The sequence below is a fragment of the Mesoplodon densirostris genome, chromosome 4, assembly GCF_025265405.1.
Source record: "Mesoplodon densirostris isolate mMesDen1 chromosome 4, mMesDen1 primary haplotype, whole genome shotgun sequence".
In the NCBI taxonomy this organism is placed as follows: domain Eukaryota; kingdom Metazoa; phylum Chordata; class Mammalia; order Artiodactyla; family Ziphiidae; genus Mesoplodon; species Mesoplodon densirostris.
The window spans coordinates 130,730,034-130,744,128 of record NC_082664.1 but is presented as its reverse complement, the minus strand read 5'-3'; the positions used below and the strand labels follow the sequence as shown (position 1 = coordinate 130,744,128).

General features: G+C 46.9%; 1 protein-coding gene across 5 annotated transcripts in view; it reads left to right on the top strand.

The window, feature by feature from the left end:
* Window positions 1–14,095, top strand: part of TLN2 (talin 2) — a 457,102-nt gene that overhangs the window by 372,128 nt on the left and 70,879 nt on the right. For all 5 annotated transcript variants that reach the window (XM_060097246.1, XM_060097247.1, XM_060097243.1 and 2 more), the window contains 5 exons: window positions 2,780–2,920; window positions 3,388–3,569; window positions 4,692–4,824; window positions 7,364–7,465; window positions 11,962–12,132. In XM_060097246.1, coding sequence (XP_059953229.1) covers window positions 2,780–2,920; window positions 3,388–3,569; window positions 4,692–4,824; window positions 7,364–7,465; window positions 11,962–12,132 — 729 coding nt within the window. The remainder of the gene's footprint in view (window positions 1–2,779; window positions 2,921–3,387; window positions 3,570–4,691; window positions 4,825–7,363; window positions 7,466–11,961; window positions 12,133–14,095) is intronic.

The window sequence follows — 14,095 nt, the reverse complement described above, 5'->3', positions numbered from 1 at the left end:
GCTTACCGTGTCACTTTCTAGGTGTTGGTTTTATCACCGGAAACATTGGAGCTTTGGGATTAAATGATCTTTAAGATCCCTTCTAACCCCCAAAGTCCATGAATCTTTGATTCTGGTGCACATGCAGAAATTGTTTCTTCCAGATCCCTGTGAGATTTTTGCTAAGTGTGAGAACATTCACAGGAGCTGGCTCAGGGTCCTGATGGGGCCTGGGCATTTGGCTAAGTGGATTTACCCTTTCATTGTTATGACGGGTGTACTAAACATTCTGTGACATGGAACATCTATGTGAAAACTGTCGTGCCTGCCTGAAGTTTCACCTCTGGCCAGATTTGAGTATTCAGTTTACTGGGGTTGCTCAGCCATCTCCAGAGTGGAAGCAGCATTCAGAAGTGAAATACTGTCTATGTAAACAAACCATCCTTTCTGATGCTCAATTCTTCCTTTGGAGGAAATGGCTTTCCCCTCTTGAAAATGGAAAACAGTGCTGGATTGGAGCTTGGCGTTGTAGTCCACAGCCCACGCTATTCAGGGTCCTGCCCTTGACCCGCAATGGGCTACATGATATGTGATTTTAGGGCCCAGTCTCAAAGAAAAAATCCTTTCTTCATCCTGTTGGTGCAGTCGATGAAACTGCACAATTAGAAAATCATTCCTTGGGATTTACCTGGGGTAATTATCTTGTCATTTTTAATAAGTTCACCTAAGAGTTGGTGGCATGATCAGACATCTGCCTTCCTAATAGGCCGAGAGTGTTGTAGACAGTGGGAAAGGGGATGGGAGGAGTGTGGAGAGGTAAGGGGCAGGAGAAATGAGCAGTACCACTGAGAGGCTCGGCATCTTCCACTGAGCTAGAAGCCCTATCACTCCCACTGGAGGGGGTGCAATTGGTGCAGCTGGGATGCGAGTTCCTTTGATGCCGAAGTCCACTCCTGCCATCTGCCTGCTTCAGTGGTCCGCCTGTGCTGGGGCCACTATTGTCAGGCTCCTGCTATGCGGCACCCAGCCGGCCTCCCAATGTGTGCCCAAATTGCTCCGAAGCCCTGGTAGGTCCTGACCTCAAGGAGTCAATGATGGTCGTAGTGCAACAAGATGAGAGCGCCCAGACGGTTCACTGCCATGTCGCCAGTACAGTGCTTCAGTGGAGGTAACAGATGCTAACTCAACTTTTACTGAGTACGTGAGTGGAGTCAGAACTGAAGCCATAAATATGAGTAAGTAGCAGGCACATAGGGTTTCCACTGGGCCTGGAAGAACCACAGAATGGGGGAAGTTAGGGTCAAGGTCAGTGCCTATCTGGTGGAGAAGGGCATGAGCAGAGGCAAACTATGCACAGTACTAGTGACGACGGTAAATTAGCCAGGCTTATGGGAGTTCCTTAGAAAATATTAGCATGGCGGATGTGTAATTACTGCCCCAACCTGTCAAGACTTGATTGGAATATAGTTGTTATTCAAGTAGCCTTTAAACTAACCGTGCCTGCCTACTCTTTCCTTATTGAAAAATAGAAATGTTCCCATCTCAGATCTGGTTTGTTTTGTAATTGCTGGTGCCTCTGGTTTTTTGTTCACTAATTGTCTAAATTGACTTTTATATGTTGCTCATAATGGTTAAATTAAAAGTTTAATTCATCATTTAACAAAGAAATTTACGTTCTTTGACAAACATAACTGCCTTCTCAAATGTTGCCCTTTGCTGGGAGGCAGGGGTGCTGTCATTGGTCACAGGCCATCGGTTCTAGCAGCCTTGTGCTTGAGGAGGTGCAGTCCATGGTTGGGGAACTTGGGATCCAAGCGTTGACCCTTTGTGGGGTGGCCTGGCATGCATCACAGGCCGCTTTCCTGGCTTGTCTTCTGTGCAGGCTATTGATCGGCGATGTGACTAATCATTCAGTGTCATTGTATTACTGCTGCTCATTTTAAAAAGAAATAAGCTTTGGAAGCAAAAGATACATAGATAAAAAGCCCATGTGTGTAGAGCTCAGTGAATTTTCCCACGCCGAACACACCTAAGTAACTGTGGCCAGTTGAAGAAACAGAACATGGCCAGTGCCCAGAAGCCTACTGCTGCTCCTTCAATCTCACTGGCTCCAACGGGTGACCTGACAGCTAACACCCAGAATTAGTTTCACCTATTTTTGTACTTTTGCACAAATGGAATCGTATAGTGGGTACCCTATTGTGTCTGGCCTCCTTACCGAAATATTGCATGTGTGAGATTTGTCCATATTGCTGGGAATAGCTCTAGTCTGTTTTTTCCCATTGCATTCCATTTTGCTCATTTGAAAATGACAGATACATAAGCCCTCCCTCCGTCAGTCATTCAGGGACATCCAGGTAAAAATAGCTTAAAAGAAGTTGAAAGTGGTACACGGTGTAAGATATTTTTATAGTTTGGCAAGGAATAGACTTAATTGGAGTGAAATGGAGGGGAAGAGCCAAAGGGTTATAGTCTCAAAAGTAGGGAAGAAAGTGGCTCAGCCACAGGGATGGTGGACAGCATAGCTCAAGGGGAGAGAAGAGCAGGCGCTCTTTGGATCACGTTAAGTGGGGAGTGGATGGGCTGTGAGGTCAGTTGGCCTGTGAGCCACACACTCAGCTTTATTTCTTACCATTGCTCACTTAGCCCCTCTGCTTGATGGCGGAGATCCCTCCAGTCAGTTCTTATTCATTGTTTATGGATTCACCAGACATTTTCAGTATTCCCATTAAACCACCTTCTTTTCGCTGGGTGGTGATTGCTGCGGCCCAGGAGTGATCTCTGTGTTTTCTCCCATCAGGCTCTGGATGGGGATTTCTCTGAGGACAACCGCAACAAGTGTCGAATTGCCACCGCCCCCTTGATCGAAGCCGTGGAGAACTTGACAGCATTCGCCTCCAACCCTGAGTTTGTCAGCATTCCTGCCCAGATCAGCTCCGAGGTAGGGAATCCTTGCAGCAAAGGTAATACTGAGGTCTTTGGCTTGTTTTGTGTGGCACTGAATGGGCATGAACAGTTAAGGATTCCAAAAACTCTTTCTGTCAATATGTAGGGCACTGTTACTGTTGTCATTGATGATGCAAACAGAGTTCGTGAAACTCAATGTCTGTACATCACTTAAGAGGTAACGTCTTGGCTTTATATATGTTGAGAACAATCTCTGTGCATAGGTTTGGGGCTGATTCTTTCTCGGTATGTGTCACACTCAAAAATAATATTTAAGGAGTGGCATAGCCCCAGGTCCTCATCATCCAGGCCCCATGTGAGCCAGCCTCCATGCTTCCCTATCCTCTGTCTCCTTTCGAAGGACAGAGGTAGTGACTTGATAAAGAACATGACCTTCCAGGGTCCAAGTCATTCACTTAGTCTGTGTGCCCTGCCCTTGACCCTTCTGCTGTTTGGTCCCAGGGCTCCCAGGCACAAGAACCAATCCTGGTGTCAGCCAAGACCATGCTGGAGAGCTCATCATACCTCATCCGCACTGCACGCTCACTGGCCATCAACCCCAAAGACCCGCCCACCTGGTCTGTGCTAGCGGGACATTCCCACACCGTTTCTGACTCTATAAAGAGTCTCATCACGTCTATCAGGTTAGTGTCTCCTCCAGAAATTGCTAGCGGCCTGCATCCGACAGGGCAGGAGGGGGATAAGCCCATCAGGACTTTTATTTAATAGCAACGTGGTTGATCATTGTCATCATCTTTTTCTTTACCTCTTTGGGACCAGCGGTAGTACTTGTCACAGCAATAGTAGCTAACTAAAGTATTTATCATATATTAGATACTATTCTAAGCATTTTACCTGTATTGCATCATATGTTCATCACAACAACCTTGTAAAGTAGATGCTGCTATTGTCTCTCTTTTACTGATTAGAGAATTCAGGCAGAAAAGCATTGAGATAACATTCCCAAGGGCATCCCCAGGCATGATTGCTTTAGTCCCAGTCCTTGTAAACATTGTACCATATTGTCAATACCTAGGAGATTAGGCAGAGAGCACCACTGCTTATTTAGCAGGATTTGGGGTTACCTTACCTTGATAATAAGACAAAAAGAATATTCCAGGTCCCAGAGTAACTCTGGGCATCGCTAACCTCCATGGTGATAGTAGGACCTATCTACTATGAAAAATCATCCCCTGAGTAGATAAAACATTTTTGAAGTTGACCAAAGTTAATTACCCCACAGCATGGAGTGCATGCCTTTCCTCGGGTGTATTTTGTTTTTGAAATTGCTTTTGAAACTTAAGGCATTTCTTTCTTAATGCCTTGCAAAGAAAAATCCACTAAATATTTTAACTCCTACCACAGCCCAGGACGTTTTCGACTAGTATGCAATGTAGAGGGCATAGTATATTTGCACTGGAAATAGCACTGACTTTTTTTTTTTTTTTTTAATGAGGGCCCTATGCCTAAGCCAGTGAATGGAGAATCCAAGTCCAAATTGTTTCATTTGCAGTTGCCTGGCATCAGCCTGAGATGGTGGATAGCACCCTACCCTTCCCACCAGAAATAGACTTAGCACAAGTGTTAAGTGAAGAAATTCCTGAGCTATGCAGAGAAGCATTGCCAAGCAAGGGTCAGGAATTCACTCCCTAAAGCAATCGAGTGGGATAGAAAGTAGACAGGGGCTCCTGGCCCAACAGTTCTGGAACAGGTTTTGGGACTTGTGCTCCGTGGAGCCCGTGTTCTACTTGCTGTGTCCCTTGCAGGGACAAGGCCCCTGGACAGAGGGAATGTGACTACTCCATTGACAGCATCAACCGGTGCATCCGGGACATCGAGCAGGCCTCGCTGGCGGCTGTCAGCCAGAGCTTGGCCACGAGGGACGACATCTCTGTGGAGGTATGCAGGGCTCTGTGGCCAGCTCGGAAGCCTCTGGAAGTACTGAAGAATCCCAACATCAGGCTTTGGGGATGGGGGAATGGCACCAACACGTTTTTGATAAAGAGCTTCATCATTGGGCCACCTTCCCTTGGAACCAGCCTGGGAAGTTTTTGGAGGGGGTAGGGCAAATGCTGAGCAGAGAATGATGGTTTGATGAAGGAACACATGTACTGCGGGGGTGGAAGGTTCAGATTTGGCTGAAATTTGGAGGGAAATGGTCATTGTCAGGTAAGAGTGTGTCAGTCGGTGGGTTTACCATATTCAGTAGAGCAGACCTAAACATGTAAATTTTGAGTGCTTCCCTGTCATATTTCAGCACTTTTTTGACTAATGGGCGAATTCAGCATTCAGCACTATGTGTTTGGTCCATGCAGAGATCAAGGATTCTGCCCTTGTTACTCAATATCTAGTATTGAGAGAGCTTTTGCATTCTGTTAATTCAGAGCCACATTGCCCTCTCTTGCCCATTTTTCCAAAGTTGAGAATAGGAGTTTCCTACTTGGCTCCTTTGAGTTTTTTCTGTTACCTGTCCAAAGGCCCCTGATTCATACTTCTTTCTTTCTGTTGAAAGTGCCTGACGCTCAGAAGGTACTTAATAAATATGAATGTTGACTGGTGTTTCTCTCCTGACACAGAACTCATCAACAACGTACTTTGGCCCCTGTCTGTAAGCAGGGCCTGGAATTGGAATTGCTCATTTTTATTAATAGAGCTGTGTACTTCATTGTTGCTTCACCTGCCTCCCCCATTTCCAAGGAAAGAAAGAAGAAATATGTATTCTCATCCTGTGCAGAATGTTAGAATTATCGTTAACCTGTTATTAAAGTAGAATATGCATACAGAACAGTGTGCCTGTCATACGTGTGCAGCTTCCTGAACTACCACCAACCAAGCACACACTGTAACTAGCACCATGAGCAAGAAACAGAGATGACGAGCACCCCCCTCACACCCACATCCTTTCAACACCATCACCAAAGCATATCCTCTGTCTTGACTTCCTCCCTGGGAAGAAAATCCTTCCCCTTTATCTGCATGTGCTTCCTACCTATACCATATTTAATCTAACAAGCCAACTGTAGTAAGACGACCTTGCTGGGATAGTCCTGCATTCTCTTTTTTGTGTGTGTGGTACGCGGGCCTCTCACTGTTGTGGCCTCTCCCGTTGCAGAGCACAGGCTCTGGACGTGCAGGCTCAGCGGCCATGGCTCACGGGCCCAGCCGCTCCACGGCATGTGGGATCCTCCCGGACCGGGGCACGAACCCGTGCCCCCTGCATCGGCAGGCGGACTCAACCACTGCGCCACCAGGGAAGCCCTAGTCTTGCATTCTTGACTGTAGTTAACATGATGAGTGGGAAGATAAGAAGTAATTTGCTCAATAAGACCCTTGGAAGTGTGGAGGTTTCTCTCGACCTGCCTCCATCTCTCTAAGTTTTTCCTTTTTCCTTTTTTTTTGTTTTCAAGTTTGCGGGTTAGGCTGCTCCTCTCGTAGCCTAAACTCTGCACAAAGTCCCCCAGCCCATATGCAGTGTTGTTCGGTAGGAGAGTAGCCTAAGTCTCATTTCTATGAGCAAGATGTTGTCACTTTGTCAGGAGTCATCCCATTCCGTGCTGATGAGTGCAGACCTAAAATGTCCAGCCTTCTGATCTATTAATCTGGACTCTATGAAGTGAAGAAGCTCCTGTAAAGATTTCTACAGAGGGATCGGATCTTCCCCACGACTAGTTAACACTCTCCATCTTTGAATTCCCCGCCCCCTTCACACTTCAGCATCATCCAGATACCTTGCCCCGTCTCTTTATAGCGTGAGTTCAGTTCTTTGGGATGAAGAGATTAAACTGTGTCTCAAACCTGAGAAGAAATGCCTTGATGGTGCCATTTTCAATAATGGTATCCGCATCACCAAATAACAGTGAACAGAGCACCTGACCATAGCCTAGTGGGCATTTCACCTGGCATTTTCACAGTTTGCTCTCTGGGAAATAGTCCTGCTGTAAGAGAGCTGATGTCATTTTTACGTCACCCTCCTCCCCACTCCCCGCTTAAGGGGTTCTTAGCTCTGAGGACACTGCAACCTGGATGTTCCCTCATACCCCACCATTAGCTACCTCCATTTAGACACAATTGTCTTCCCATCTTGGAAAGCCACCACAGTTCCAGCTTTCCAGGAATTATGCTGAATAACCCAAAGTAAAGATACCAGTAACATCAGTTGTTACTATGGTTGCCAGGAGTGAGTAGCTAGTAGGAAAGATGTTCCTGGGGCCTGCTCATGTCCCTCATGGATGGAACTGTGGGGAGGAGGGGTTTAGCCCAGGGGAACTGAGGGTCGCTGGGATGGGGAGGGTCAGAGCAGTGGCTGGATGGCACACCCAGGCATTTTGATATCCATTTCTCTCGGCCTCCCTTATCTTTCACATGGACCTTTTAAAATCAGTACAACTGCATGGGGAGCTGTTGTAGGTTGAACTTGACAGCTCTCTCTCCTTATCAGGCCCTGCAGGAGCAGCTGACTTCCGTGGTCCAGGAGATCGGGCACCTAATCGATCCCATTGCCACAGCAGCTCGAGGAGAAGCAGCTCAGCTGGGACATAAGGTAATGGGCACCAGGGGATCCTGCTGAGAGTGTGTGAGAAAGAGATGGGGGGAGAGTTGTTATTGATTTTGTTGTTCTTGTTCCCCAAAGCCTCAGGGCAGGTGTTAGGGCCGGGTCAATGCTGGCTGACACTAGAGAAAATACCACTCAGCCTCCGTCAACATCTTCTCCAAAAATGACCACTTCAGGGATCTCTTTTTTTTTTTTTTTTAGATGTTGGGGTTAGGGGTTTATTAGTTTATTTATTTTTGGCTGTGTTGGGTCTTCATTTCTGTGTGAGGGCTTTCTCTAGTTGTGGCAAGTGGGGGCCACTCTTCATCGCGGTGCGCGGGCCTCTCACTATCGTGGCCTCTCTTGTTGCGGAGCACAGGCTCCAGACGTGCAGGCTCAGTAGCTGTGGCTCATGGGCCTAGCTGCTCCGCAGCATGTGGGATCCTCCCAGACCAGGGCTCGAACCCGTGTCCCCTGCATTAGCAGGCAGATTCTCAACCACTGCGCCACCAGGGAAGCCCCCAGGGATCTCTTTTTACTTAGTTAGCATTGAGACAACAGCTACAGGGCAATTTTTCTGGTAGTGCTCAGACTTTGCAGCCGCCAAGGCAGTTTTCAGTCACCTATCCCTCTTGATCTTCGCTGGGACAAGCCAGAGACTGAACTTGGCATTCCTGGCCTGATGTCTGCCATCTTTTGTCCTGGCTGACCAGCCTCATTCTGGTGTGTTTAGGGCACGTTTTTCCTCCACAGCCTCTAATATAGTGTCCATTTTCACATGTGAGGAAGCGAAGCAAAGTTGCAAACTTCACCCTCGACAGCTGAAGCTTCCGTGTGGCCACTCTGCCAGCCCTTCACCTGAGCGTTCATACCCACATGGCTGCAGGTGCTGTATCATGTTCTGCCTGTTTGGGGTTCATTTTGCAAATCCTTCAAGGAGAGTTGGCTTGTCAAGCAGCCTGTGCCTCAGCAGAGAGAGGGCAGACATTGGGTTTTTAACAACCTGCAGGATTTCCTAGCATTTATCAGTGCTGCCGTGCAGATCAAGAAATCCAGTAGCCAAAATCATCTCTGCCAGGTATTGATTTTAGAAAATCAATATTCCTGCTTTTTCCAGTACAGGATAGCTTAAGGGCCTACCAAGCTTCCTGCTGGGTCTAAGGAGAGGTGTTTGGGTTTAAAATGGCCAGTATCTCTCTGCCATTGCAAGTGTGGTAAATTTCATTTCTCACCTGAGTGCCTTTATAATAAGAAAGGGCTTGTCCACCTGTGTGAAGCAGTTTGCAAGGGGCCGGGGGGCGGCGGTGTGCAGAAGGGGCCTGGAGGCTGGAGCACTGCATATGTGACTGCTGTGGGGACAATGAGTTTGGCAGAGAAACCGAACTTCTGTTCAGCAGTTACTTTTGATTCCAGTAGGAATTTCGTAAGGAAATATTTCTAGACTCCTAGGGCAACATCCTTATCTCTGCCCTTACGTTGTTTAGTGTGGAAGATTAATTCCTATGTCAGTGGGTGGCATGAAAATTTTATTTGTGTCACCTGAGTTATCAATTTACTCTGGTCCTTTGGCTAAACGAGTCTCACCTTCTGAAAGGGAGTTCTGGACAATGGCAGCCTAGGGGGCCTCCATCCAGAGGGGTCGTGGGCTGGTGGTTGATGCCCACCTGGTCCCAGTGCTTCACGACGGCGCTCAGGTGGGGTGCCAATTCAGCAGCTTCAGTCCCACTTGGGAGTGATTGATAAAGGCAGATTCTCAGACCCCGCCTGGATTGGTTTCCCACGGCTGCTGTAACAAAGTACCACAAACTGGGGGGCTTAAAACGACAGAAATGTAATCTCTCACAGCTCTGGAGTCCAGAAATCCAAAATCAAGGCGTTGGCAGGGCCACACGTTTATTGGAGGCTCCATTCTTTGCTGCTCCCAGCTTGTGGTAGCTCTTGGCATTCCTTGACTGAATCTCTCCAGTCTCTCTCCGTGGTCACATTGTCTCCCGCTTTTCTGCCTTCCCTTCTTCTGTTTCTTCTAAGGACACTTGTTATCAGGATTAGGGCCCACTCAAGCAATCCAGGATGATCTCATCTTCAGATCCTTAAACACACCTACAGAGACCCCTTTGTAAGATCACCTTCACAGACTTCAGAAATTTGGACATGGACATACCTTTTTGGGGGTCACCATTCAACCCACTCTGCCATCCTAGGCTTAGGGACTCAACATCATATACCAAATACTCAAAATTCTGTGTTATTTTCACTTCTGTACTAACTCAGGTGAGGAGGTTTCCTGTTCTGTCATGTGTCTCAATAACAGGAGGTATTAGAGTCCTTGCTAAACTTCCTAAATACAGGAAAAATCCCATCCCTTCCAAACCTTTGCCCTACAATAGGTGAAGAATAATGACCCCTAGTGTGTGTTTACTACATAGAGGCCTGTACTGAGGCCTTTACGCACGCTGACTTAATCCCCCTAAAGTTTTAAGGAACTTAGTGCTATCACATTTTACTAAGGAGGAAACTGAAATTTAGTAATAGGAAGCAATTTGCCTAAGATGTCTTAAAAAGGAATTGGCAGGGAGGATTCAAATCTCACGGCTTTGAAAGCAGAGCTTCCTCTCCACCCAGCCATCCTCCCTCCCTGAGGAAGTTGGGCACCTGTTGAGTTGTGTTTACTTATGCTCAGCACACAACAACCCTTGACATTTTACAGTTGCACTGATAAAATGTACTTTTAAAATAATAAAACGAATCCAGAAAACATGTTGGATTCTAATGCATTAAACATTTTGACTCCTTTAGTACTTTCGGGACCCCTCCTGAACCCTGACCCCTGATGACCCATCACTGCAATTGGTGGCGACACCACCCTTCCTGGGGAAGAGGAGATGAAATCCAATGCAGATATGCAGGGCTGTCCCTGCCTATAATATACCCTGGGGATTATGCAGACTGGGCCTTACACAGAGGTCTTTGGCCAAAGCAGGGAGCCGGGCAGGACGGGGGGCTGCCGGAATCCTGCTAAGTCATGTGCCTTGACATCGATCGGGTCTGCCCAGAGGTTGGGGAGCCCCTTTAAAATTCATACAAAGCACCATAAGGGCCAGCAGCAGCCTCGTTCAAGTGTTTTGAAACCTATCTGTAAGATAACTGTAACTGGGGATAAAAAGTCACAGTATGTTTATTGTTAGCTGATAGTCTTGTCTCACTATTAGCTTTAATGAACTTTAATATTTTGGACCCTCACCACCACCCCCAACTCCCACCCCCTGCTTTGTTGCTGACCCAGTGACTGCCGCTGCCCATGTGAAGCAGCCTTCCTGCCTGCATCCCCATCACCCTCATTCTTCCTCCACATCATGGGAAGAAGCATTAAGGGAGTTGCTGGTTAAAGAAGCATTAAGGGAGTTGAGAGCTATTCCCATCAGGTGAACTTAAATACATCTGATGGGAATAATTTAGCAATTAGTAATTGCCACACAAGATGAGGAGTTGAACGGAAAAGTGTGATCAGTATCGTCGTGTTTTATCTGAGGGGGAATAGATGACAGTGTCTGAAGCAAGGACAGCAAAATGTTAAAATCTGATATTATGGATGCTAGGTAGATGGTGTGCTTTGGTGAGCATATACAGTCAGCCCTCCATATCTGCAGATGTCGAACCCACAGATGCAGAGGGCTGACTGTACTACAGCATTTTATATAAGAGACTTGAGCACCCGCAGATTTTTAGTATTCTTGGGGGGTCATGGAACCAATCCCCTGCAGATACCAAGGGACAATTGTATGCACCATCGATGCTGTTACCTAGTGGAGACAGGCCTCTGCTGCAACAGTGCTTAGCTGTCTTTAGGCTTTTTTGTTCTCCCAGGTTGGGCTCATCATAAACAGTACATCTTGACTGATGGGAAATCATTTTTGCTTTTTTTTTTTCCCAAATCCACGGTTTGGTCAAAATACTTGAGGCGCAGGGCAGTTGGGTTGGCTTCCTAAAATGCTTTTGAGGGTGCCTTTACTCTCAGGCTGCTTTTCTCAACTGCCATGCTCCCCTGCCCCTCTTCTATACCCCTTCCTTTTGAGTTTGTAAGTTGCTCGCCTTTGGTTCTTTCAAAAGCTGTTCTATTTGTGAAATTAAAATTAAGATTTGTAAAATTCTCACACCTAACTGTGGATCTCAGAACAGATCTCTTAGCACTTCTGCCATGATCAGAGACAGACAAAGAGCTCCCCAGAAAAAGAAAAATCCGAACAAGAGTTCATTAATTACAAGTACTTTCAAAAGTAAAGTTGTACAAGGAATAAGGTCTGAGGACCTAATATGTATATAACATGGTGACTGTAATTCGTAATACTGGATGTAAAATAGAAAAAAACAAAAGTGAAGTCCAGCAGATCTGCCTCTCCCTGTGACTCATCCCATCCCTGTCCCAGCCCCCTTCCCAGCAGCCGGGCTCCTAAACAAGACACAGTATTTACATGTTGCATCTGGGGCTTTTTTTTTTGTCTTGAAAGGTGACACAACTGGCGAGCTACTTTGAGCCCTTGATCTTAGCTGCAGTGGGTGTCGCCTCCAAGATTCTGGACCATCAGCAGCAGATGACAGTGCTGGACCAGACCAAGACGCTCGCAGAGTCTGCCCTGCAGATGTTGTACGCAGCCAAGGAAGGCGGAGGGAACCCCAAGGTACAGCTCAGGATGCTAGGGGCTCACTTAGGACCCTGAGAAGCCAGCACACGTTCCTCTGTATCATGTCCCTCCAGGGAGGGCACCTCCGGTTTTTGGATGGTGGCATTTGATTTTCCATTTAAAGGTGGGAAATAATCTTCTCTTGGCCTTCCCAGGAATCTTGAAGAGGAAAACCAAGAAATGCACACAATTAAGGCTGATTTAGAAGTTTTTTGTTTTTTTTTTTTTTCCGTGACAGTGTGTGTAGGTAAGCATCCTTGGGAAAGAAACATGTATTGTGTGGTTATTACAGGAATAAAAACCATAATACCTGCCCGGCACCTGTTCAGTGTTGACACAAAGCAAACCTCTATTGTTTTCCACTAAGTGTCGTTTCTGTTCCTGGTACTTAGGTTCAAAGAGAAACATGGTCAAGGTCACCCATGGCATGTGTTGCTGTTGCCTTGGGGACAGTAGTTTAATATGAAAATCTCCCTTACCAGTTTACAGTGGAACATTTCTTCAGCCTGATGTGTCACCTAGGTACTTTTAAGTGGCCAAAGATGGTGACAACATGTCCTTTTCTCTCAAGGTCAGAGAAATTGTCAGGGATTGTTTTACTTGTGAAACCAGCATGCACCTTAAGTTTCCTCAGGGTTCTGGAACCTGGAGAGTGGGCTGGAGGCTTCTCCCACCACTTGTATCTTCTAGGAGCTGCCTCCACATGATCATGTGATCTTAATGGGTCTTCACCTAAGCAGACTAACTTGAGAGAGCACTACTGGAAAGATTTGTGTAGCATACTGACCTACGAGCTACAAGGATCCATTATATATATTTGTGTGTGTGTGGTTTTTTTAGTGTGCTTTGTTGTATGTCTAAGATCTTCAAATCAGTCACGTGGTATAGCAGAGAAGACTCTAGACTGAGTCAGATGGCAAAATGGTGATCTCAGAGCTAACAGCTATTGCGTGCCGACTCTGTGTCATTTTTTACATCTTACACCCTCATCTTATGTAATCTTAATAGAAACTCTGTGACGTGGGAAGGTTCCCACTGCACACGTGCAGAAGCTGAGGCTGCCCTGCCGAGTTGTCCGAGATCACAGGCAAGGTGCATGTGGGGTCATGTGGAAACGCAGGCCAACTCAGCCCGGAGCGAGGCCTGGGAGGGGTCAAGGAAGGAGGCAGGGAAGAGGGAGCAGCATCTGCAAAGCACAGAGAGGGTTATAAAAGGATTGCGGTCTCTTTAGAAAATAGCACTCTAGTCTGGTGTGTACGGAACGTGCCGAGTGTGGGGACAGTGGGACGGGAGGGAAGACTGGGCTGTACCGTGACAGGCCTCCTCCTGCACGCGAAGGAGCTGGGGCTTTCTAGTGAGCAGTGGAAACTGGCGCAGCCCATCCGTAGTCTAGAAACGCCATTCTGGAAGCAGCGTGAATAATGTCTTGGACTTGCATTCTCTGTGTTCAGTTTTTCATTCATGTATCTGGCAACTCGTAAGAGATTAATTCTGGGGATGCTAACAATTTTGAGAGCCAGCCTTGGCCCTCAAGTTGTTCTGAGGTTTCTGGCAAAAAAATGAGTCTGGTTGCTGAAGTGGTGGGCAGAGCAAGAACAAGAACACCCTTTGGCTGTCAGAGGTTAGTGACGGGTACCCCAGAGTCAGACCCCCCCCCTTTGCTCCCTCCCTAAACTGGAGCAGCTGGGACTCGCCTTCCAGACCCAGTTCTAGGTTATCTTTTCTCCAGGGCTGTTTACTGCCACATCTCTACGCCTAACCTGAGGGGGTTTCATTCTCAGCAGAAGAACTCAAATTAGTAGGTTTCTGGATGTTTAAGAGATTAGCACATCTGCTTGGACTGCAAGTTCAGAGCTCCTCGTGGAATTCTGTTGTATGCCAAGGAACCTCATGGTTGGGAGCATTTGTAGTTGGCACTGTAAGCTTTATAGTGACATCCTTTGCTTGGAAGTGTGGGCTG